Source organism: Acanthochromis polyacanthus, chromosome 14 (genome assembly GCF_021347895.1).
Source record: "Acanthochromis polyacanthus isolate Apoly-LR-REF ecotype Palm Island chromosome 14, KAUST_Apoly_ChrSc, whole genome shotgun sequence".
NCBI lineage: Eukaryota > Metazoa > Chordata > Actinopteri > Pomacentridae > Acanthochromis > Acanthochromis polyacanthus.
In genome coordinates, this window is record NC_067126.1 from 24,890,045 (window position 1) to 24,917,635 (window position 27,591).

General features: G+C 40.2%; 1 protein-coding gene across 22 annotated transcripts in view; it reads right to left on the minus strand.

Moving 5' to 3' along the window:
* The window catches only part of stxbp5l (syntaxin binding protein 5L), a 156,696-nt gene that overhangs the window by 111,232 nt on the left and 17,873 nt on the right, over window positions 1-27,591 (minus strand). For all 22 annotated transcript variants that reach the window (XM_051959330.1, XM_051959326.1, XM_051959328.1 and 19 more), the window contains exon 2: window positions 13,613-13,710. In XM_051959330.1, coding sequence (XP_051815290.1) covers window positions 13,613-13,710 — 98 coding nt within the window. The remainder of the gene's footprint in view (window positions 1-13,612; window positions 13,711-27,591) is intronic.

Here is a 27,591-nt window from a genome sequence, read left to right on the forward strand (position 1 = left end):
AAACTTGCTATGGCCAATTAATGTAATTTACGAAACTAGCACTGGCCAGTGGTCATGATTTGGTTGTTGGCTTTTGTGCATGCAACCTTTCTGGTAGTAAATGAAATATAAAGGAGGTTGGAGATGTGACCGATGTCTGCAGCATTCTGAGATACTGGGGCTCTACTCGCATCCAGAGGTTCTGAATGTGAAGAACCTTCAATGTCTGAGTAGTTGTAGAACATTTTAATAGCCAGTTTTGTGTGCAACCTACAATGACTTAAACCTTTAGAAAAACAGATAAATGTCCTCAACATGCTCTATCATGTTCATATGTATCAATTTATTTTTGTAATAGCAAAATTTTACACGTTAGCCACCTCCTACAACAATGTACATCGCTGCTCTCACTACTTACACCCACACCTTACTTACACTCTCTTTCATTTATTATGAGAAACCTCACCCTTAAACCTCTGCCCACACACACACACACACACACACACACACACACACACACACACACACACACACACACACACACACACACACACACACACACACACACACACACACACACACACACACACACACACACACACACACACACCAAGGTCTGTGTCAAAGTAAGCAGCATTCAGACAGAACTGTGTCCTCCTCTACCCCCTGTACTCAATTTGTCCAGATCCCACATACAAACACAGACATGTGATGGAGAAGGGCAACTAGAAAAACAGCAACAACAGTCCTTTTGTCTTCACAAGCAGATGTCTAGACAAAGCGCCCGGACAGCTCAGTGGCCAACCGCTTCAGGCCCAGGCAATGAGGTGAGGAATCAAATTAACAAGGGAAGCAGCTGGCATCAGTAAGGCCCTTTGGCTAAGGTCCGTTGTTTTGGTGATAGACGGAATGGATTAATGAGATATAACGTCCTACGCTGCACTGTCTCACCTTGTGACACTGATGACGGTCACAGCGCCTTTTCTGTGTTGACAAAGGATTCATCTTTTGTATTATATTCATTACAGCTTTGACAGGCAACAGTGCTATATGTTTGGGATACATGTCACTTTCTCTGAGACTGTTGTCATAGGGATGTACATCACCGCTGGATGCACAGGATGTGATGCTCTAAAACCAGTTATTTGGGAAGGTACTGTAGCTCAGCAGTTAGGGTTTGTAGAATTTAGCTGCAACATTAAACAAATGACTTCTGCATATGATTTCTCGAGTTTCCTTTCATCTGATAAATGAGACAGATGGTCAAGTACATCTGGGCTGTCCACATGAGACAGTTGTGTTGATGTGTCCATGGTAACATCAAAGCCAGACTCAGTTCTCCTCTTGGATACTACTTAAAGCCCTACCACCTTCTCACACAACACTCAACATGTCTTCTTCATGAAGAAGCTGCCCTCACCTGCTTCTCTTTTGGTACTTGAAGTTATGGTTTGTAAAATGGATGAAGAACACAAGACGGTCACCAGACTGACCAAGTCGATGGATTAAAAACATTCACTGCAACTGAAGTTTCCTTTTGTGTCTGCTATGGGTCATGAATTCATAGTGCATTAACATTTGCAGGAAAATAGGAAAAAATAAATAGCAAATAGGAATGTCATTTACTAAAAATATGTTCAAGAAAACATGCTTACTATTTTTGCAGCAATGTGTGCAAATGACCCTTATAACCAAATACAATACAGGAACAGGCCCTTACTAACTTCATGGCAGAATCTTTGGTCAACAAATTTCCATCAGTCTTCACATTTGCTACATGATTTATATTTAACAAAGTGGTTACAGGCTCTTTCTTTGCCATAGTGTCCTTCCAAACTGCCATGGAAAGAGTAGTGTGTTGTGTGAGTGTGTGGTTCTATATGTGCTTGTATGTTGTCATCATTGCACTATGTCTGTGTATGTGTGCCACTATCATGGGAGCAGTCACCATGTACAACAGAGTATAGTGTCTAATAGCGTTTATATGGGGGTATTATTGTAGCAAAACTATTTGTCAATGCGAATCGAGAGTCGTCTGTATTTCAATCCATGTGTCCGAAGTGAGATTTGTCAATGTGTAAAAGAATTTGTCCATGTGAACTGAGATTTATAATGCAGACCAGAGTCTTCAAAAGTCGTCTGAAAATTTGTCCGTCTGTAAATAGGTTTTCAAATGTGTAAAAAAAATCTGCCAATCTGTATTAAAATTTGTACATGTAATAAGATTTGTCCATGCGCACAAAGAGTTGTCCATGCGTAAAAGGAATTGTCAATCCGTACAAAGACATTCGTAGTTGAAAAATTTACATATCCCACTACACATCAGCAGAAAATACAGACAAATCACCATTTACGAGTCGTTCGGTTTCACAATTGGCTGTTTTATTTTCACGTGACTTTTGCTACACTTCTGCCGAGAGTGAGATTCGTATCTGAAAAACGTCTGGGTTTTAGCTCCCTGACCTCAGGCTCACAGGCTCGTCCATGTTGGTTGCATTCCGCTCTGCTGCCCTGTACCTCGGCAGTTCTCGCCGTCCTGCAAGGCATCAGGCGGCGCTATGCCTCAGAGTCTTTGAGCGCATGGATTGAAATACAGACAGACAACTCTCGATTCGCATTGACAAATAGTTTTGCTACAGTAATACCCCCATAGCTTACTCCTGTTTCACCCTTCATGTGTACAACTGAGTGACAAGATTTATGGCTCCAGTTCTCGATTAGGTCTCGATACTGGCCCTGTGCTCCAGCATGAGCACAAAGGCAGCCATGCAGAGAGAGATATCAGCAGACTCTGTGACATTAGTAAAAATGAAATTGATCTGGGGAAAAAAAAGAATACTGTATCTCAAAGTCACTAGAAATTTAAAAACAATTTAAGCAGGCACACTGTCTTCTAGGCAAAATGGGATATTATCCAAAGAATAGTACTTATTACGATGGCATTACTACAGCCCTCAAAATTACGGTATTTTAGAAAAGATTGCAGAATTTTATGTTTCTTTGTATATTTTATTTGTCCATTCAGACACTAATCTTTAGTTGATTGGTTTTACTATTCAAGAAAAAAAAATGCTATGCACCTGCGAGGTGGTAACACTCTAAAAAGTATCGGAACATGTGAAATCAGATACTCCTCTCACACTAAAAACACAACATACATTTTAATTTCTGCTGTTATAATGGGCAATATTTTGTTGTTTAGGCACTAATTTCAATCAAAACTTATTCAAACTCTATATAGCAATAATAAATAACCCTACCTTTAAAAGTAATTACCCAGAGCAATTAAAACTAAATAATTTGGCATAAACTTAAGGGTGAATTTATGCAAATTGCATGAGACTAACCTCCTGCTGTGAAGAAAAATAAAATGTCAGATCTAAGAATTGTGAGTCCTGAAGAATTCTTAATCACAAAAATGAGAGAAAACATAATCTGTTCAATCTGAATGGTTCAGCTTAACCTGGAACTGTCTAAATTATACATGTTGTATAAACATGCGTGTTGAGACTGATGTTTCTGATGTTTCCATTTGACTCACTAAGGTGAATGACATTGCAATCTCCGGTTTAAAAGGAATAAGAACGATCAAAGAGCTATCTCTTGTTATTGTTCTTATTACTTCTTGATCTTTCCCTTTCATTGTAATGCAATACAGACATGGATCTAACAGTCCTATCTTGAGCTGTGCTGCAGTGCACACGCTTTTCCACGTGACATCACTGGGAGCTGAGATAAGGATGCAGAGCAGCTCTTTGTGTATTATCTGTCACATAGCCTCTGAAACACAACAGCCTTCCATTTTTTTTTTCAGTCATTCACTCCTTATGCCTTCCCTGCCTCTGATGATGTGAGCACTGCATTATGTAATGTGTTTACACTTGGCAGCACAGTGTCAAAACCAGGCTTGGTATGCATACATACCCACACCTCCACCATCACGTGGAGTAAACAAGTCCCAACATGTCAAATCATATCCTTCAAAGGGACATGCAATCTGATCTAATTAAAGACTTAAAGATTACATGTACCATTGCATTGGCAGCACAGCTAATTGCATTTGCAGCATTCCTTCACAGTTTGTGATGATAACAGCATAACCTCCATTCAACCAACCCTGGCTCATTTTGCATAATTCCCAAAAATAAATGTGCTCAACTGTGATAGTGCGACAGAGATGGGGAGAAAAATCAAACCGCCTGGATTTGAAATACAAATTTATATTAATGAAGATGATTAGAAAGCAGAGTGGCTAAATACCAGGATATGAATCCAGTCCACACTGAAGATAGTCTTCACTGTGTAATTGAAACTAAAGCAACTGAAAAATGAGCCTCCTTAAGGTTACTTGTAATTAAAAATACTTTAAAGAGGGGCTCAAAGAACAGAAGCATCAGTAGACCAGGGAGAAATCTGATAACATTCGTTGTCTACTTCCATTTTTGTAAACCAATGCATTGGAGGAGGTGCAAGGATCAAGTATGTTTTAAATCAATTGCTTGTCAGGTCTCCATGACTGTTTTTTTCTTTTACAATTCGATTGCATGATCAAAGTTTGAACATTTGGTGGCACTTTTGTACAAACAACTGCAACCCTATGACTCCCCTCCAAGATAGTTAGCTTAGATATGTGTCCATTAACTCAATTTTAATGACTTTCCAACCTTTTTTGGGTTAGCACACAATCAAATTAGCTATTTTTGAGCTAAACCTGTACCTTAGATATGACCAATCATTATAAGCAGGGGTTTATACCAGCAGTGACAACTTTGGCATTAATTCTTGACACTTTCACCTTCTTTAAATGAGATTTTCTTCAGTAATTACTTGTTTTTGGATGAAAACACCAGGAGAAGATGAGTGAGGAAGGAAAGTTTTATGAAAGGCTATTAGAGCAAAGAGAATTTGACACAAGAGGCTATATAATATGGACAACAAGACATGTATGGGTGGTCTTCTTGTAGCTGCTTTCTGCTGGTTGAACGAAATTAGCAAGTGGTTCTGACCTGCATGACTGCAGCTTGACAATATGTCTCATGCCAACAAGAGACGGATGGTGGACCGCAGACCTGCCACTAAAAGCTTCCATACAGCATGGTAACTGTGAAAATGCCGAATTGCCAACGCAGAACTGGGCTTTGTGTTGCACCTTGCGCTGTGTGCCTTCACAAAAATGGAATCATAATTCTTCAACTTTCAGCTCCTTTGCTACCTCTCTTTCTGTGCATGTGTGTGTATGTGTGTGTGCGCAACTTGCACTTTCTGACCCCTTAAGGCATCCAGCCTCTTATGGTCAGATATTGAAGGCTCAAACATATGCACACGGCAGCACAGACACATGCAATCCTCTATGAACATTTTCCTTTTGCTTCCATTTCCAGCTCCTCTCAGGAGAGTACAGTACAGTTAAGAGGATGATACTGGAGACCCTAGTGTGATATTTCTCTCGAACACATCGGTAGACTTTCACCCTCTGTTTGGTTGTTTGTGTTTGGCTACATGTGAGTGTGTACACAGCTTCATGAGCCGCAGGGCCGATGAGTAACACTTCTCAGCCACACTGTTACTTTACTCGGAAAAGGAATACTATTTTATTTACACCTCTCGGTATCCATACCTAAATGTCAAAGCAAACTGCTTGTCAGTGTCTTTCAAAATGGCCATATTTTGAGAAACGAGTAATGTGAGCAGGCAGCTAACAGCATGTTTTTCTACAGGAGGCATTTAAGCCGTATTTTGTAGCCATCTAGGCGTGTAACGGAGCAGATGCACTTCCATTTTAATCATTCCAGCCATCCACACAGGACATGCAGCAGCTCACGTTTTACTTCAATTGCAAGCACATGAGCATGGCACAAAGATTTTACTCAATATGCATAATGTGTAGACACACACACAGAGCACTGAAGCTGCTGCAGTTCTGCTGCTCATGCTATGCTTTGTAAGTGGAACGGGTGTAAAAGTCAGGTAGTGGTGGGTTTGGCTAAAATGCACGACTGGTCGGTGTTTGAACAAAGAGACAGTTACTATGTCTAATGACAGTGTAGTTATCGCAGAAGATTTCTGTGACCTTTTTGCGGTAAAGGTTCAAAAGCAATCTTAAGCATCACATAAAGGTAAAGTTCAGCCTACCTGCTTTACACTATTCTTGGAAAAATTATCCTTTTTCACCTTTTGAGAAAAATGCAACTTTTATTTGTCTGTTTGGTTTATCCTTCCAGCTTTTAGTCCCTTGTTTGTGCAAGTTTGAGCCACTTAAGATATCTGATTGGCCCCCAAATTCTGTCTGCAGTGGGGTTGTGCCGATTGCCGATTACATCAAATACTGATGATTGGAGTCACAAAAGCCTTTTTTTCCTCTCCAATTGGCAATCACCATAACAAGTCACTCTGCTATTTTATTCAAAATAACCTGTTTGTGCTCCCTTTTCCATCTGCCAACCCTGACAAGTGTGCTGTGCAATCTTACCAAACCTGGTATCACCATTCTCAATATGCCTGCGGCGGCTGCTTGATTCTAGCCATAATGTGTGTGTGTGTGTGTGTGTGTGTGTGTGTGTGTGTGTGTGGTTGTGTGTGTTTGTGTGTGTGTCCGCCAGGTTTATGAAATCACACGTGACCCTGGCTCTTTTCTCTGCTCTGTTATCTTCACGGACCACATTTTGAACTGCTGGCTCATTTCTCTGGCCAAAGCCTGACAATCACTTGTGACTGTAAAATGCCTGTAATTATTGACAGCTGGCCAACAATTATTGCTCAGTTATGCATTTCATTTGCCACAGATTCTGTCTTTACACATATATAACAGAACCAGCTATCTTTTCATGTGTGTAATTAGCACACGCACTTCACAATAGGATGATATGAAAATACAGATGGCTGCCAAGGCCTATTCTGCAGCACGAGACAATAGCCACAAACATACAGCCAGAGACTAGAAAAAAATCTTTAGTGATATGAAAACCAAACAGTCCTGCCATGGATGATCCAGCTCCCACAGAGCTCTGATCTCAACATCATGGAATCTGAGATTACATTAAGGGATAGGAGCAACTGAGACAGCTGAAACCCACAGTGGAACTGTGGGAAGCTCTCCAAGATGCTTGTAACAATCTACCTGCCATGTGTCTTCACCGCTGTGCAGCAGCTCACCGAGGAGAATTGATGCTGTTTCAAAAGCAAGGTATGGTCACACCAAATATTGATTTGATTTAGTTCTTTTCTCTCTCTCTTCTTCCATTTGCTGCACTTTTAACAGCGGTAATTGATAAATGAAAAAAAAATGCCACGAGTAGCACTGCATTATCTTTGAAAGGGTCCTCACTCTGCTTTTAGTGCCTAAAACTATATCCCCATAAACCTGTTTAAAGTGCTGCTGGAGACAGAGTAAATAGAGACTGATGAGAATGGCTAGTAGTAGTCAGGTTTAAAGCTAGATCTGCATGCAGCATTACAGTTGTTCTGGCCATATGTTCTCCTTGTAAATTCTGTAAAGCACTAAAAGCCTTTCTAATTGTCTTGCTTTTCTGTTATGTTTTATGTATTAGTACAGCATGATATCCACAGATGTCTAAAAAGCCCATTGGTTTTCAGGGACTAAACAGAAACCTGTGACGTTACAGATGGCTGGCTTTCTGGTAGAACTGAAATATTCTCATGTCATCTTATCTACGTTTTGCTGTGCATCATTTAGCAGTAGCTGAACTACGAATCCATAGATACCGGTGGAAAATCCTAGAGCCTTGTCAGAGCTGCTATCACCAGGTAGCTGACCTTTCACTTGGCATTCCCTATCAGAGTGGACAAAGTTGAGGTTAGTAGAACCTTGCAGAAGGATGACAACTAATTAAAAAAGACAAAAAGACAAAATGTGATCACCAGAAAACACAGTAAAACTTTAGTCCAGAGTGTGTTTAGTCCCATATTGTCATTGTGTGTGCAGGTAGCCCTTTGTTGTTAAATAGCAGAAGTTTATCTATGTTTTGGGTTTGATTATCACTGGTACTGCTCTGAATTTCTTGATTTGGGCCCAAAGGGTATTGGAATCAGAATTTGCTGCTTCTGATTATAAGACTGATCAATATGATAAATTTCATTTCATAAATTTCATGAATATTTAATTTGAAATGCTTTTTTGCCAGGAAAAGATCAGGATGGTGCTCCCTAATTTACATGAGTACAAGTCCACCGTGTAAGTGTAACTATGCTGCTCATTTAACAAGTAGGAAATGTGTGTTCATACTTCCCTAAAGTGCAGATTTGTCATGACAATATTAGTAAAATAATCAGTCAATTAATGAAAAAGTCACATAGTAATTAACCAGTGACAGTAATCCTTACTTGCTGACTTAATTCCTTTCATAACATATCGATAAATATTTAAAGGAAAATACTACTTTGTTGCACTTCATAAAATGCCTTACTTGTATTACTTTTCACTTAATCCAGGAGTAAACTGCAGGCCAGAGGCATTAATTTTATTACTGTACACCCTACAAGGTTAAAGTAAGGATAGAGTGCAGTGTGTGGTTATGAATAGCTAAATACTGCTGCCTCATCCCTTTTCTGCCCCACTACCAGAGCAGCACTTTTGCTTGCTCACCTTCGGCGTCAGTAAAAACTGCCATTACTCTAGTTTACAAATAGAGGGCCGCAAATCCTATTACATGTAATTCACTCAAGTCCAAGTGAGACACTAGGCAGGTCTGCACATGTCCCGCCGTGATTACGTGAGTCCATATCCATGGCAACAGATGTATTGACAATGATCTCAAGTTTGGAAACAGACTTGGAGATAGCATCAGAGATGGAAAATATGTAAATGGAGCATTGTGTGTGCAAATCCACCCCTGATATTGGTAGCATCTGACCGTGGCACCATCCACCTTCTGCAGTAGTGGAGCTATAGAAGCAAAACTGTCTCCTTCTCGCCCAGTCAGCAAAGCCAATGACACAGTGTGACAACGATGAATGCTTAATTGATGATTATCTGATGGTATTGTTTGTCGAACTGGCTCTGCAGAGCACTCCTGTCTCACACACACACACTGTAAGATGGTGTGATTAATGATGGACTGTAACAGTAGCTGTGTGTTTACACAAAGTGACCTCCTCCCATCCCCTGCTCATGCTCCGTTGGCTAAATTAGGTTTGCTAATTGCTTGCTGCTGGTCATTGAACAACATGTGGCTGCTGATGACAGGATTCGTCCCCAAACGTGGAGCTGCAGCTGCCTTTCTAGGCGGCATAAAGCAGAGGATTGTTGTCAGAGCTGGCTAACTTGTCTTCATTACTCAGCAGTGTCAACACATTTCTGGCAGGGCACAAGTCTTGGCAGTTTCTTGGGTTGATAGAGGAGGACATGCAATATCAGCATTTGTCAAGTCAATTGATTTACTCAGTGTTGATTTCACATCCAGAGACACTGCAAATGCAGATCAACATTATTATCACACAGCTTGTATTGATGATATTCATTACAGTTTATCACTGTGTGAGAATAATTTAACCGAAACATAGTCGACTGTTACATCGTGCATCAACCATATTTCTTAATATGAGAGCAATAACCTAAATCACTAAATATGTGAGTCATGATCATATGACCGCAATACAATCCCACTGCATGTTGATTTACAGCAGTATTGAGTTGTAATCCAGCTCGAGTGAAACCTCAAAAAGGAATCTGGCAGTGATTTACAGTATTGGTATAAAAGTGACACATGGATCAATGTTAATTCTCCCATGTGTTATAAACACCCTTTTGATATCAATAGGAACCCTCTTTCTGTCCTCTCTCTCTCCCTCCCACCAATCTTTTCCATTTCAATCTCCGTATCTCACCTCATTTTTGTTTTCCTGTTCTCTGATCTGATTGACTGTTATGAGAAGTGACTGTCTATCAGACTCTGGGCAATTCTATTACGCCAACCCTTTATTGAAAGTACATCCACTTTCACAGCACCGACGCACAAACCAACACCGATAACAAACTCATGTGTGTACGTGTGTGTGTGTGTGTGTGTGTGTGTGTGTGTGTGTGTGTGTGTGTGTGTGTTCGCAGTCAGACGACATTGACACAGGTAGGCAGCACGTGAAAGCACGGTCAGGAGGCAGATACGCAGGTTTGGGTATGGAAACAGAAGAAGAAACACATGAAAGCACAAACACACACACACACACACACACACTTGTCAAGCTCGTCCTCTATTATATTACATCTCAATAAACCAAATCTCAGCATATGTTGGTCGTCTCGCCCCAGGCAGAGGGAGGAGTGTCCTAGGAGCCCACTGCAGAGAGCCTTGTTGCCAACCCACTGCGCCAGCCCTGATGACATCGTTGCTATGCACTATTCACCAGAGCAGGACCAGACCGACTCTAAGTGACATCAAGACGCAGCACAATACCCTCCAAAACAAAGCAGAGAACAGCAGACAGTGGCAACAGGCTGCTGTATGTATAGATGGTCACGAATGGGTGGTTTAAGGTTGTCAGTCAGGAAATGCAAATTGCACAGTAGCAGCAGGTGGATAATCGTCTACATAGAACCCTGCTGTTTGCTCATTTGTAGCAGGAAAGCATCTGTAGGAGGTCAAGACTACAGGGGAAGAGAGAAGGCGATGATCATACCGGTGAAAAAAATTCTGCCCGGGTGACGTCACTGTTGTGTCACAGATTACATTAAGTGATGAATCCTAAAACCTAATGCCACCTGTATGTTTTTCTAACCACAACATCCTGATTGAGTAAGTCGTAAGTAAGTAGTTTACAACTTGATGCGAATAGCCTGTGATGCAGCTTTTTTGTAAGTCACTTCCTGTGTTCTTGGAAAACAGTTCACAGCAGCATTAGACATGACAACCAGGGTGCTAGTTACTCAGAGACAATCTGTTTTAGTACAAATAATTGAAAATATTAAATATACAAATGAGTTCAACGATATACCACTAGTGGACATTCTGCACAATGTTTGTGCATTCCAGTTTGTAGGTGTAAAGTTTTTCAGTTTTCACATAATTTAAGGATAAAATATTCATGTTGTTGTTATCCAGCAGATGCCTTTCTGCCCACAACGGTACCTCAGCTACTTTTTGCTTTGTCTTTTTATCACATCACCCCCACTATACCTCAACAATAAAACCCTGTTGCCTTTCTTCATCTCAAAGTTTAATGCTACCTTTCTCTCTCTCTCTGACTCTATTTGTTACTTTACCTGCATCATCTCCCCCCCACCTCTGTTTTCTGCTCTTTTTTTTCTGCCACATCAGCACATCGGCAACGATTTTTCGCAACTCCTCAATCTGCTGAATTCTCAGCATCGCTTGCACCCGACTTGCCAGCTCTATTCTCAGATGAACCAGTGTATTAAGCACATCTGTTTTTGCAGATTTACATAGTGTACTGGATAAATTGAAAGCTAGATTATTTAAAACATTACTCTTTCTTAGGTTTGTGATCACAATCAGTTTCTGTCTTGTATTGTGCTTTGAGAACTATAAACACTTACTTCCCACAAAACATTAACTCAATGTTCTCTCACTTTTGAGGCCTTAGATTAACACTCCTGAAAGAAAAGAGACAAAGATGCATCCAAAAGAAAAAAAGAGAGATAGTTCAGATACTGCACACTTTATATATCAGAGCTCTTGAATATACCTCACGTCTCTGGACAAATCAATGCACCAGGATGTGTTTATTTTCTGTTTAACTATTCCAAAACAAAGGATAACCCATTGAAATCTAAGAAAATGGGACTTTTCTGTTAAGTATATTTGCAGAGGGGTAGAAAGCAACAGATTCCATGGAAACTCAGATATATTGATCCCTCTTCTGACTATACCGAGGAGCACAGACGTACATACTATACATACAGGCAGCCAGGGAGACGTGTCTACACACTGCACAGTGGAAAAAGCTACCTCCCACAAAGAGCCCACATAACCGCAGTCCACCACAGTCGATCGATGTTAAACATCGAATCCGGAGAGACGGATTTCTTTTCGCACGGCAACAAAATATATATTTCTGCCAGACAATGATGTGTTGCTATAGCAGAAGGAACAGCTAAAGTATCGGGTCAGTGACAGCAGACGAATCAAACAGAAAGAGACAAGGTGCGAGCTTCAAGTCGCTCGCTTTCACACGCTGCTCCACCCTTTAGAGACTGGGTGAGGAAAATGAAAATCGGGTGAAATAAACTTGTCGTTGATGCAGAATAAAAGCAAAAGGCAGGACTAGCTATTGTATCGCATAACATGAGAGATTCCTGCGAGGCAACCACTACAATGCTAATACGGCAACAAATGAAGGAACACAGGGAGGAGAAATGCATTAGAAAAGCAATAGTGGAAAAAAACAAAGAGAGAGACCATTACAGAAGATGACAGGTGGGCACTGAAAGCCCTGGGAGGAAAAGGAAGAAGATTCAGACAAGCTGTGAAGGACAGAGGAAGGGTGAATTGAATAAATAAAAGTAGAAATAAGGAGGAAGAAAGGTCCTCGAGACAGAAGGCGATAGAGGGCGAGGCAGAATGAGAAACAGTAAAATAGAGAGGTGGGTGTATGTGAGGACCATGCAATTGAGAGAAAGAGAAAGAGGGAGACAGAGAGTCGGTGACAGGCCACATGGGAGCAGAGGGAGGTGTGTGCAGCATGTCAATACAAATGCTAAGTCATTCAAGGGCTTCCATCCAGCTGAAATCTCAGCTTTGCTTTACAGTCAGGTATAGGAAAGGGAGAAAAGCTGGATTAAGACAAAGGGAACGGTAGTGATATCTCCATTTAGCTGAGCTTATCGTGCAATCCAGTCACGTTTTTGTCTCCTTTCATCAGCTATTCCCTGTGTCATCCAACACCGCTGTGCACCTTCACCTCTCTCCTCCACACTCGTCCTCCTATTCTCAGTGTGCCACCCTCCTTTTCAAATATTCAAGCAATGTCACATGTCTGTCTTTCAGCGCAGAAATCACTCAGTCTGTCCATGTCTCACCACAGCAGGACCAGCTGCGCGGCTGCTGCAGCATCAATAATTGTTTGCCTCCTCTGTTGCAGGCTTCCCTGAAGGGATGCTGGAAAACTTTGGGTATTTATGAGGGTGTAATCTCCTACCTGGGTTGCACTCACAAGTCCTTCTCCCACCCCTTGGACCAAATGACCCGGGGGACGGGCTGCTGGATGGACAGTTCTGAGCCTGCGACATGACAACCGAGCAACACAAAATGACAGGGCTGAAGGAGGGAGGAGAATTCAAGGGGGAGAGAGGGGGAGACCCTTACCTGGAGATACAGTATAGCTTAATACTATTGTCATCTACTGCACGTGTTTATCTACGTTTCGAACTCTGCCCTTAAACAGACATGTTTCAAATGTATTCTTACATATGTAGAAAAGTGTCATATAATAAAATGACTTCCATGTGTTTTATTTTGAAAGATCAATTTCTTAATTAAAATTTGTGAAAGACAATGTAAGCACTACTTTTCCTTGATCATGTTTTATTGTTTTGTATAATAATAAATGGTGGTGAATTCTTTGTAAATAAAATACGCTCAGAAATACTGATGAACATATATTTTCTACTGTGTCTCCAGTACAGAGGAAGGAAGGACGTGAACATTATAGGAAAGGATACATTCGTACGCCGCCTGATCTCGAGCCGATGGCCAGGATCTTCTGCACAGGGTCGAAGGCCAAAGCAGTGGGCTGGTAAGGGAACCCATGGCGCACCGTCTGAAAGGACAAAAAAAAAAAAAAAAAAACACAAATCAATGCTTTAATGAAACAAGTCAACAACATCTGGAGCACATACTTAGAGGACTGAATGACTTTTTCTGTCTGCCTCTCTGACATTCTGCTATTCTGTGACTTTGGTTGAAACTTTGTCATGTCCAAAAGCAAAATGCCTGTGTAACTATTAATTATGTTAAAGGTTACAATAAATGAACAAATCCCATATTCTGATTAAATAGCTAGTGACATCAAGGGCACTGCATAATGCTTTTATCTTTTGTTGTGAGCAAACATTCTGGGCTCGTGCTTGGATAATGAAATGATTTTTTTGTCCTGCACCTCTGACATTCATCTACACAGTGACGCTTTGTTCTGTCCAAAAGCTAAGTCCTCATTTTGGTGAAGCTTTAATTATGTGAAAGGTTACAAAAGATGTGCAAATTCCCCATAAAGTTATTGTTTTGTGATTGAACGGTAACTAATGACATCAGGGGCACCGCACAATGTTTTGACACTGTTTTTTTTGTGGAAGACAACAAAGTTTAGTTTGCCATTTTGCCATTCTTTAACTGAAGCTGGCAAAATACTAATAACAATAGAAAAGCTTTTAAGATAAGACTTTTTCATGTGTCCGATTGCACTGGTGGCAGCTTGTTATTCCAGTAATAATTACTTTTTAAACCTGCAACAGATAATGTATTTTCTTGTATTACTATAGTTCAACACTGATACTAAGACAAAAAGAAATAATAATTTGGAGCAACAAATGCATCCATGCACATCACCGTAAACACACATTCCAGCTATATTTGCCCCTCATTTTAACATTTTTGAATGCAGAATGCATTATAGATGCATCAAGGTTCCAGTGAACTGGAGGCTTATTATATCTCAAAACTCTTCAGGGTCAACACTGATGTAGTGATTAAGCATGGAGACTTTAGTGATTAGCAAAGAAAGCACATTCTCTTCTTGCTGCAGCTGGATTCTCAGCTGAAGGAAACCGAGACAGCCTCATATATAACAGTCATATGCCAAAGCCTGACGAGGCAAAACAACACTGTCTCTCACACTCCCACTCTGACATGCACTGCAGCTGTCTGCCATTAGTCATGTTAAATTTCCCAGCAGCGCCTCACTTACTGTAATCTGCTCAGGAGGGATGTAGAGACAGGAACGTCATGGTAAAACAATATCACTGTTTTACGAGCAAACTGCAGGATGAGCAAATAGTGTGGTAAGCACTTTAAGAATCATACAGGGAGGAACAGAAACATTAAATCATATCATATCATATATAACAAAAACAGTGGGTGTCCATCAGAGGATCATGACAGGCTCTGCTTTTGTACCGGGCTTTGCAAAAGTTCTGTTACACTTGTTGAGACATTCACGAAAATGAACACAAAGATTTTTTTAGTGCAATAAGATTTTTATAATATTAATCAGAAATGTGGCCACCCTCGGCTGCAATCACACGCTCCAGACGAGACCTGAAGGCTGTGCACACCTTGCGGACATAGTCCTTCATTTCTGCCCACACACGGTTGACGGAAGTATTGAGCTCCTCGACACCACTGTGCTCGACCTTGCAGGCTTTACCCTCAATGTGCATCCACACGCTGTAGTCGAGGGGGCTGAGGTCAGGTGACTGCGGCGGCCTCATGTCCTTCAGGCAGAAACTCAAGTTGGACCCTAACCACTCTTGCACAACCTTGGCAGTTAGCAGAGGCCTTGGTACACGCCTTAAGCTCTTGCCATCTTCCTCCTTGACAGCCCTGGACACTGTAGCCACCGAGATCTTCTTTTTCTTTGCAAACTCAGTCATTTTGAGCATCGGATTACTTTGAAAGGCCTTTCTCACCACCGAATGCTTGACAACTCGAGGTCTGCCTGGTCGATCTTTCAGGTCTTCACCATTCTTGAGCCTCTCCGCGACTCTGTGGACGGTCATCCGGCTGATGTTCAGCTGTTTGGCTATGTCAGACTTGTTGTGGCCAGCACGAAGGAGAGCAGATATTTCAACTCTTTTGACTTCCATCTTGATACAACTTCACCGGCCAACAAATTTGTATTAATGACACCTGCCTATAAGGCAGAACTTTCAGTTTGTTTAATGGAATTTTTCACTCCGACATATAAACTTCTCTAAAGATCATGAAACCGAGTGTAACAGAACTTTTGCATAGCCCAGTATATGAAAAGCGAGGCCAATTCCTAATGTGCACTTGCTTATTTTTACATCCCTGAAAAGAGAACAGAAAAATACTTGTCAGGCTTAAACACCCCACTTCGGTCATGTTTCAAGTCCCAACATATCCGTGCCACACTCTCGTTACGTCTGTCACAGCTCTTCTCACTTCATATAGGATCCTGTTTTCTTCTCTATGTTTCGCTTACTGTGCACATGTTTCCGCATCCTAAATACACCAGCTTAGCAAAAAATAATTAAAAATCCCTGATTAATATATAGGGAGCTGCAGATGATTAGCTGGTTGTCAGTTAGTTAATCTTCTTTTCAATGGTAAGTAATCACTGCTTTTTTGTGACTATATGAATACTGGAGTGGATTAGACATATTTAGGTTAAGGAGTTGGGATTGAAAAACACAAGCAAAATTTGAAATTCTAAGTAGCTTTTTATGCTTTTTTTATGGAGTAAATAACTGGCTAATTAATCTATATGAAAATCACTGCACACTATATTTAATATCCAACATGTAATTTATGTGCTTAACTTATATGTTACACACATCGCCCCCTCAAACATTTCCACACTGAACAAAACGGTGCCTCAGCCATGTACAGTATTTAGACACAATCCCACAAAGACAGAGATGCTTAAGAGTCTGAAATCTCAGCTTACTACTCACACCAGAGAAAACACTGAGTGTCTACGATATGAGGAATAGTGAATGGGCGAACAAGGGAGTCATTTCAGGCACAGCCAAGCGGTCTGGTGAGCTCATGCAATTTCCAGCAGTGCGCTGCTCACCTTCAACCTGCAGCAGAGGTCCAATCAGCCACAATTAAAAACACCAACCTGAGTGTGTGGGGCCTTTCATGTTAAAATTAAATACAGTTTACTACTTCAAGTAAAAGTGCTTCATGTAAGCCTGCATTCACAAAATCTCCTCAACATTAGTGCTGATAAAAACCTCTGACTGCACTCTATGAAGAAACGCAGCCACTCATAAGTGCATGTTTGAAACGATCCACAAAACCTCGGACAAAACTCAGCGCGAAAACCACACTGTGGATTTTGGCACCCATTGTTGCCAAACCCAACCCCACCCCACCGCCATCACTAGCGCAAACACCTTTGTTTGGCTGCCTAAATTGTTGTAACGCTGGTTTTGTGCTCTCACTAATGCTGCAGAGGCACAATTATGGAAAGATAATATAAGAGAGCGTGGATGAATGAAATGGTTATAAAACAGAGAGAATGAAATCACTCAGCGGTGATCAGACTCGACAGAGGATAATGAGAAACAACACAGAGACACCGCGGCCAGAGGACAGAGAGGGAGGCTGCATTTGTGAGTCCATGAGTGTGGTTCATGCACATTTCCATTCATACACAGTAAACAAGAGCTTCTGTCTGTGTGTATATATGATATGTGTGTGTGTCTGTTGCACACCAATTAAGATTATCTGACCCTCAGATGCACTTCTATTGTTATGTATAGTTTGACACTGGGATCTCAGAGTGCATATTGATGGCATCACCTGTAGCACTCACTAAAGACACAAAAGCTAATAAGAAATCTTGTATGTTTTTGCCACTATTCCTTACACTGTCCTTCAAGTGGAAGAACCGAACTGGAAGAAGAACCCAAACAAATGGCCCAAAACATTATTTTTTTAAAGTCTGAATGATAAATTAATCAAATAAAACTCTCCATGTGAGGCAGGGTAACATCACTGAATACATTTATTGCTGAGTATGTATGTAATTCTATCACAATAGGGCCGTTAATGCACCTGGAAGGCACTGGGCTGTAACATTAAGATATGCATCGTGGACCCCACAGCAGCGCTTCAGCACACATTTACATGCATTTTATAGGGCTCAGCTATTTTAAGATGAAATGGCTTTGAGATTGTAATTCTCTCCTATGATTTAATGTCTTCTCACATTAAACAGAGTGCTGAGGTGGGATTTGACTCCAGAGGTGACGATATTTTAAGGGGTTAAGAAGAAGGTGGGACAATGCTGAATGGACAGTGACCCCAGACTTCACCCTATCATTAAGAACTACTTGCCTTTCCTTCTCGCTACCACTTAGTGAAGAGACACACATTAAAGGTTTGAACCTTTGGCAGTGGAGCTCTGCAAAAAGCAACTTGTACACAAAACTTCTAGAACTTTGGGTCAAATTCCAAAATTATGGAACGATTCTGACACTCAAAAAAGATAAAAGACTGGGTTACACATACATATTCACACAAAAAATGTATGCTGATGTGATGATATTTGCTGTTTGTTGCATTGTTTTCCAACTCCTTTACAGCCAGCCAATCATATACTTAGATGAGGTGGGGTTCATCCCACTGGAAACATAGAGAAAAATAGAGGAGAAGCTTCATTTTAACTGAGCCATGATATTTCCCTAAACTTCAACAAATCATTTTTTCTGCTTAAACCTGACCGTTCCTCACACATGCAGCAAACACTGTGAAAGGTCAATCCTGACCAAACACAAGTGAAAACAAAAGCAAACAGCCACCACCATCCTTCCATCCTAATAATGTGGACTTTGCAGCTCTTTAACAGTGTAAACATTTCCTACTGCATCACTCTGTTACCTAACACACTGTATTCAAAATGTAATTGAAAATCCTGGTTCTTGCACAGGTTTGTGCACTGATAATGGAGAACCACATCTGAAGCTGGCTTGACACATTCATGAACACATTCATCCTCCAGGTGTTGCCAAAAGGCCCCTTTAGGTTCTCTATCTAGACTAGGCCGACTCTGGCGCACAGTTGCTCGAATACAGAAGAGCTGCTCCCTCACATATACATACTAGAGAGCCTAGAAGTGGAAGGGAAACACATTTTGCTCTGGTGAATCTCAGAGCTGCTCATACATATTTGAAGGCTAAAGCCATAAAGCCATTTTCTACCTCTTTCACTATGTGTGTTTGTACTTTTAGGCTATCTATCTATCTATCTATGAAAATAAACACAAGCGAATGACTAAATGTATATTCTTGCTGTAGAAGCAGCCAAGATGTACATTTTGAAACGCACTCAGCAATGCAGTAACTGTTGACCTGCTGCAAAAGATTTGCGTTATGGCTGCCAGAGACTGCATTACATCAACTCTACTCTCCATCTACCTCCTCCTCCCCTTTTCGCTGCCTTTGTTGTGCACACATACACCACCTTTATGCACACAGCCCGATGTTCAATCAGATAACCCCACATAGACATCCCCACCCCCAAAAGACTAATACCACCTCATGCCACCCACCAGCCTCTCTCTCTCTCTCTCTCTCTCTCTCTCTCTCTGTCTCTCTCTCTCCCCACACAGCGTTCAGCTGCAGAGCTGGTCTAGACCCCTGGTTCTATAAATAGCAGGCAGCACCCATGTCTACAACTGCCAGCCGATTGTGCATTGAGCAGCTTTATCTCCAAACAAGGATGAACACAGAGATGAGGCTTTAGGATATCCTTATGTATACGTGAATACGATCCCTGTTTGCAGTTGATAAAAAAAGGTGAATCTAATTCAAGAAATCTGGTGGAGCTTATTCACAATCATGGATTTTTTTATGTTGATTTTCCAGTGTTGCATTGAGCATCAGTGCTGTACTTTGTGTGCATTGTTTTTTTTCCCCCCACAAAGTGTGTGTGACCATGTTAAAAAAAAAAAAAAAAAAACATTGAATGAAACTCTTTTAAACTGATTCTGTCAACATACTTAGATTTGTCAAACTCTGAGCTCACTATCAATGGGTAATGCGCAAAATCTTCAGATAGCAGTCTTTACATTTCACTGGCCTTGTCTATGACAGTTAAAATGAAAACAATATCGTATTATATCAGCTGAAGTGGTAACAATTTAAACTTTTGTTCACTGATGTTTATTATAATGAATGCTCTGTTTTCTTACTGTCTCTGCTTTGTGTTTGTATAATATAGATGTTAAATGTTGATTCTCTTTGTTTACTCCGCCAAGAAATGCAGTGGAGTCATGTGACTATCAGTATTGGTTTGCCTGTTTGTCTGTCTGTTCGCAACATTTCTCAAAAACAGACGAACGGATTTGGATGAAATTTTCAGGGAAGATCAGAAATGACGCACGAACTAAGTGATTAGATTTTGGCAGTGATGCGGCTTATAGTCTGGATCCACTGTAACTATGGCAACAAGTGAACGCTACGTCAACTGACGATCACATGATGGTGATCTTACTACAAATCCACCGCTGTGGACTTATCGGGACTTATCCATCGGAAATGATACAAGTAACAATTGATCAAATTGTGGGGGTGTTTCCGAGTCCCATCAATTCTCATCGTACGCTACATATTTCGGTCAGTATCTGTACATAACGTATGCATATAAAACACACACCTGTGCTCAGTGCAAGGTAATTTTGTTCATGTTTACATCTTTATTAAATGGCCACATTCTATGTTGCCATGATTTCTGATCATCACCAACTAATAAATAAACAAATGCTGCATTCCTAAAAAAAAACCCCGCTTCATTTCTGACAATGCTATATGGGGGAATGAACAATCTTGGCGGAGTGAGCCTTGCTCTCAGCTGCCTTTCTTTATGATTAAATAAACAATATCAAGAAATTGATTGACATGAATTTCAAGTGTCAGTTGACATAAAGTAAACAAGTGATCTTGTACAACGCAGAGACCAGCAATGTCATGCCCTGAGAAAATTGCAACTCAATATGTTTCAATGGCAGCAGCAGCAGTTTCTGAACAATGCTTTATTTGTCGAATAGACACAGATTAGAGGAATTAATTCAGATGTCACAGTAGAATGCACACTGAAAATTTGTCACTGTGGTCAAACACTAACTGACAAATGACCTCTGGAACATGCAGTGACCCGATGATAGCAATGAGCCCACACAGCCTTTAACAACCACTGTAGGAACCATGCCCCTCTCAGTCCTGCTAACCTCCAGGCAGATGCACACATTAATGAGAGGACTGGTGGATGATTAGACTAGACTAGACATCACTTGAAGTGAGCCACATTCCTGCACATACCTGCTACTTTTTTTATTTTATTTATTTTTTTAGAAATACCAACAACTAAGGAGAGGCATCGCACTCGCACATAAATCCCACTGTGTATCTGTCTCACTTCGCTGCTTTCTCCAGTTGGTACGGTACAGCACATGACACTATGTGGCAACATCAGCGAGAACCTCAGATACCGGTACACATGAAGCAAAGCAGTGAGCCGACTCTACAGCCTCACCATGATGGTGCTTGGATACATTTATCTACACAACAGTGAAATCACGAGGGAAGCATTGCGCACGGACCAAGAATAAATGGAGGAATGGATGAAGAGGCCACTTGTGATGTGCAGTTCCGAGCAAGAGCACTGACGAGTAATGAATAATACATAGTGAGAGTAGCTTGTGTGTGGACAGCAGAGGAAAGCAAGAGCAAATGGAAATGATGGAGAGATGTGCCGTGCAGATCAGAGGTCACAGCTGAAATTGTATATCTGTCCTGTTAAATCTCAACATTCAAACTGTCTTTTCGGATACAACGCAACATGTGACGGATTCTGATTTATTCATCATCAGAAGTCAGCAGTTTGTTTGGTTGTGTATTCATGCGTTTATTATCAGTTCCACATATGATTGTTTGAGCTCTTATCTGTATGATGACAGCATCTTTATTTGCTATTTATCTGCTGCCTTTGTGTGCAAAATCAATTGAAGGGTTAAATAAAGTTGTTTAAAGCTGAGTTAAATAATAATCTTCATACTGTAAACTCCACTACAAGAAATACACAGCCACACTTTTGGTCTGTAAATATGTCTGTCTGTATAATTTCCTCATCAACATTTTTTAATGGTAGCTTGAAGTTTACTGAATTCCAAGACTAACTTTTAGGTCGACACTGCAACTGAGATTCAGAAATCCCAACTGAACCATTAAGCATTTCTTTCTTTCTTTCTTTCTTTCTTTGTTTTTGTCCTGTTGTTTGCTTGTAGCACATTTCACCCTGTAACACATGTAATGACTTGCAGTTCCTTACAATTCACGGCTACTAATTACTGCTGAATTTGTCTTACGTTACATCCATTTTCCATTTTACCTCAGGGAGTCACTCCCAGGTGGACTACCTGCATAAATTATTGACAAATGGATCTTATGTCCCCAGCTCAGACTGCTGCATTAGTTAAGGCTTTGTTTCTATATCTCAACCTCTCAAGTTTATTTCTGCAGGGCACAGCATGATAAACATAAATTCTTATTTTTTTAAGGCAAAATTTACTTTTTAACAGTGACAGAACATAAAGAGCCCATGTTTCTTTGTGATCAGGTACTCCTTGGTGTCCAGAAAAGACTGAATCTGGGCTCTCAGTGAGTTGTTCTCATGTTATCAATTAACTTTCTACCCTAGCGATCATACTGCACTGCGGTCTGGCTGTGTGCCTTCAAAACATTTTACAATAGAATTTTTAAAAAAAAGTAGTTTAAATTCAATGACACAACTTTACTCTTTTCTTTTTGTCTGCCCAGCGATCGTTGTGAATATCCAAAATCTCAAATTACTGCTCACTATGGAGCGTCCATTATGTAGGGAGCAGTGAAAGAGTGAACAGTGGGGAGATTTCAGAAACAGTCTCACTTAAATTGACAGGCTTATAATAGTGTGGCCGGTAACAACAAGTGAAATAGCAGCTGCCTTTGAAAAGAATGAGCGAGCAGGCGAGCATGTGTGATATGGTTTGGACCAACAGTGCTGAAAAATTGTGTTAACTTTCCATAACTGACATGTATCAGATTGATATTTGGACAGCTATGACAGACTGCTTTAAAGTAACTGTCAACAAACACAAGAGACTAATTACTTCACATATTAGAGATTGTAGTAACTAATCATTACATTAATCCAGAAAACGTGACCAGTGGCGTGTTTGGTAGAGACTTATTTCATGTTGCAAAATCATATACTAAAAAGTTTGTAGACACCATTGTTCCCTCTAGAATAGGGGTGCCAAACATACGGCCCGCAGGCCAAAACTGGTCCGTCAGAGGGTCTAATCTGGCCCATAGGACGATTTTGTAAAGTGTAAAAATTACAGAGAAGACACTAACATTAAATTGATAATTTGTAAAACTATAAAATAATAAAATAATTTCAAGATCATGAGAAGTTGGTTTAATCAAAAAGTAAAACATTAGATTGGTCACTTTTCTTTTGTAATTTTGTGTCTCATTTTTGTAATATTTCATCTTGTTTTGGTTATTTTTTGTCTTTTTTGTCTGAATTTTGTCAGTTGTCTCATGTTTTTGTCACTTTGTGTTTTTGTCTTGTTTTTTTGTTGATTTGTAACTTTTTATTATGTTTCGTGTTGTTTGTCTCATTTTTTGTCATTTTGTTTCTCGCTTTTGTCAGTTTGTGTCTCATTTTTGTAATATGTTGTCTTGTTTTTGTTGTTTTTTGTCTTACTTTTGTCATTTTCATCATAAAGTAAAATGCTATATTGTTCAGTTCCAGATACCTAAATATGTGGTGCCTTTGGAGACACTCTGTGATCTGGAAGTTGTAATGTGTAAATGATAAACTGAGGCATAATATTGTTGAAATTGAATTCATTTTTCTTAAGAAATTTCAGGTTGTTCATAATGTTTTGTACAAAGATAATTCCTTAAATGTAAATATTTTTGCACTAAAGCAAAGGACCCATTATAAATGGTCATTATTAATAGGTTATTATGCTGTGATTTTACTGGTCAGGTCCACATGAGATCAAATTGGGCTGAATGTGGTGGCCGAGCTACAATGAGTTTGACACCCCTGCTCTAGAATGTGCACATCTGTGAAATCCCAGCCTCTGTCTCAACACAATCCTCAACTACTTGTTGCAGCTCAGGCACACCAGCTCACCTGCAAATCTCCTCCCACAAGAGAAAACTAAACTATGTTGTACAAAGCAAGTTGTAATATTGGAATATTTCAGCCATACATTTTCAAACTGATTCTGAAGAACAACAAAGATACAGGAAGTCTCAAACCACAAACTGTCGCAATTGGTTCCACAGGTTTGTTATGTGTGAAACCCTGGAAGCCTGAATCTTCTTTTGATTTGGTCATTGCTGAAAACTTTGTCAATGTGTTGACTGTCAATTTGTTCATGATGTGTCTTGAAAAACAAAAACACTGTATGGGCATGCTAACAAAGCAGAACTGATTTACATTGGAGGGGTCCAGTGGAAAAACAAATACTGCTCTGTTGAGTGTTATTCTGTGATCACAAGAAGGTGAAGCATAAGATTTCTGCCATTCAGGTTGTGAACTATTTCAAAATCTTTTGTCCATGATTAGATTTTATTATTCGAAATACTGCAACAATCTGATTCAAATGTTTAAACCTGAAACTATTAATAATGTAGAATATCGTCACTTTCCTAAAATAATGGCCGATGTCACTTTTAGACAATTTTTTTTTGCCTAATTTAGCTCCTCATGATGCTGCCCACATCCTCATTTGAACAGATCATGTGGTTCTACCCCTGCCGTATAATGGCCTAGGTCAGGGCTTAATGTGGTGTGGTTCTGTTCAGTTTTTTGTGATGTCTGAAAAAAAAGAAAAACTGATCTGGGCAACTATGTTAAGAGGGTGTCGATTATTTAAATGTATGTAAAACTGAAATACAGTATTATCATGAACAAAAACCGAGAACACTCAAACATTTAACTGAGATTCAGACCTGCTGTGTACGTCACAAAAGAGGATTCTAGTTGAATGCAGCCCACATACGACTGGTGTTTAAAATTCAATTGGCAATGTTACAGCGTTGTCATGACAATGCATATGCAAATCCATCACGGCAAATCAACCCTGAATTACGCAACTGGCCTCTGTTGGCTGTAACATCCTGCACATCTGACTATATAATCAAGTCAATGACGCCAGAGCAGGTGTCAAATTATCCCACAAAATTCTGTACGAGACGAAGGAGTTTTGAAAAGCACACCTGAAGAATGTTATTTTTTGTGCTTAAGCACTTGCATTTAAAAAGAAAAAAAAAAATCCATCTGAAAAAAACATCCCTGTGTGCAGTCAGCTCCTCAGCTGGTTGACATAAACAACCTTAACCTCTACAGACAGGAGAAACTTGGGTGAATTTTCCAGTTAAATAAGCCTTATCAACAGGCTAGAGTGAGATCTGAAAAAATCCTGCAAAAACAGACAGCTTCACTTTTCTCTAGATAAAAAAAAATCTGAGAGTAAATGGCAGCCTTTTAACAAAGTATCACATTGATGTTACTGAGCAGAAATGAAGCACAAAAAAAATGCTACACTCATTTTAGTAATACAGTCCGAGGCAGCCTCTTCAGCAACCTTTAAAAAATGTCACCAGCTGTGTTTTTATTATAAAATATACAGCCAGGTCCCTGCACTGGGACCACCAGGGTGGAATGGGTTCATGTTCATGTTTTTAATAAGTCAAAGGTTACAAGTAAGAAACATTTTCATTACAGAATCTCATTAAAGTTTAATTAGATAGACTTCACAAACAGGGAAAATCTCTCTTCTTGTTGAATTCATGTTAAATTGTTAAATAAAAAAATCACAGAGGCAAAAGGGAAATCTACTGCGATGTCACTGGAATTAAATGCACAGTGTTCACAATTTTAAGATCAAAATTGGATCACTTCGAATTGAAAGTGGGGGTTATGGTGTTACAAAAAATTCTGAATTATTAGAAATTTGAGGAATGAGAAACACAACAAGCAGCCAAGGTGTGTCCCTCACCGTTTGTACAGTTACGCAAACTTTGCGTCTTCTTGCATTACTGTATGAACTCATTATAGACAGTTTGTGTGTGCTATGTGCCGCCTTTGTACATACAAATTGTTCATCTACATTACCCAGGTGTTTTCGCACCTGTCCCCTCAGGCTAAATGTCAGGATGAGAGACAGTAGTGCAGAAAAAAAGTCGAGTATTCCCGTCACAATCATCCAGTCCAATTTACTTGACTTTACAGAGTCGGGGAGCCCATCAAACAAACACAGAGAGGCTACACATGGCTTTCCCCACCCTTGTTTGAAGGGAGATATTTTGAGGTTGCTCTAAAATTCCTTTGATCTAGTCGGTAGCTGCCCAAAATAAAGAAGAGGCATAACTGAACGTGGAGAGAAGACGTTTGGGAGGAGGAGTAGAAGAGGAGGTCTGGGATTTCTCAATGTGGGAAACAAGAGTTGAAAAGAGCGGTTACAAAACATAGCATGATCCCAGTCGTTTCCTATCACGCACAGTCTTGTCTTTGTTTTCCAGCCAAGAGTTAATGTTTATTGATATGTTATTGGGTGTTCAAGAAAAATTCTTCCTCCTGTCCAGGACATTTCTTTTCTTTTTTTTCTTTGAATGCAAAAATGCAGCATCTGCAACATGCATATGGAAGAGGAAAGGAAAGGCAACTGGCTTGTATAGCCTACTTAGATAACTGCATCCTTTTGGTTACATTATAAAATAATTTATTTTTATAAAACTGTTGTTTCAATAGGGCTGCACAGTGGTTCAGTGGTTAGCACCATTACCTTGCAGCTAGAAAATCCCTGGTTTGTGTCCCTGGGCCTGGGATCTTTCTGCATGGAGTTTGCATGTTCTCCCTGTGCATGTGTGGTTTTCTCCAGCTTCCTCCCACAGTCCAAAAAGGTTAAAGTTAATTTTCAATTGTCCAGATGTGAGTGTGCTTGTTTGTCTCTACATAGCCCTGTGATAGACTGAAGACCTGTCCAGAGTGTCCCCTGCTTTCACCCTAAATCAGCTGGGATAGGCTCCAACCTCCCAGTGACCCTAATGAGGATTAAGCGGTGTATACATGATGGATGGATGTTGTTTCAATTGCATTTCTGTATCTGTAAATATGTAGTTTATGACAACTTCTACTATCTACTTCATTTTCCTAAACAAATTCTATAGTAATTCTACATACACATCATTTTTTATTATAAAGACCTCTTATTTCAAAAAAATTCTTCAGCAGGCACCATGTAATGTGACATACAGAACACAAAAAAACAGTCACTTTTGTATCGACATGTGATCTGAGCCACTTCAGCAATGACTGCTTGGTTCAGAAAACGAAGAGCAAAAACATGAACCCTATAACAAACGCGTGGTGTGCGGCACCAGGCAAGCATGATCTGCCTTTAGTATCAAACACTATCCTCAGTGTCATTCTCTGTTGTCTATTGCCATGAATAAAGCAATTCATGGTTTTCGGGGTAAGATTCTGTATCATGCTGGAAACCAAAGGATGAAGGGACTTTCATTCATCACTGAGACTGAGGCTGATCTAATAAGCACTTCCTCCATGCTGCTGCATGACACATGAATGCACACTCACACAGAGAGCAACCCACAAATGTGCACAGGGTGAGAATGCAATATGAGAGCTCAGAAGTATGAAAATGAATGAATGAGCCTGGATAAGCTTCCGTCTCTGCTGACTGTAGTGGGCTCATTTGTATTAGAGCTGCAGACTACACAGTGTGGCTCCAGGGAATAGGGGAGAGTTGCTTACATACTATGAGTTTGCATGTTTGTCTGTGTATATCTATGAATTTACATTTGGTCTGTAGTGCTGTGGTTTGTTTGGAGGCATGATTATATGCACATAATCACACACATGCCTGTGGACA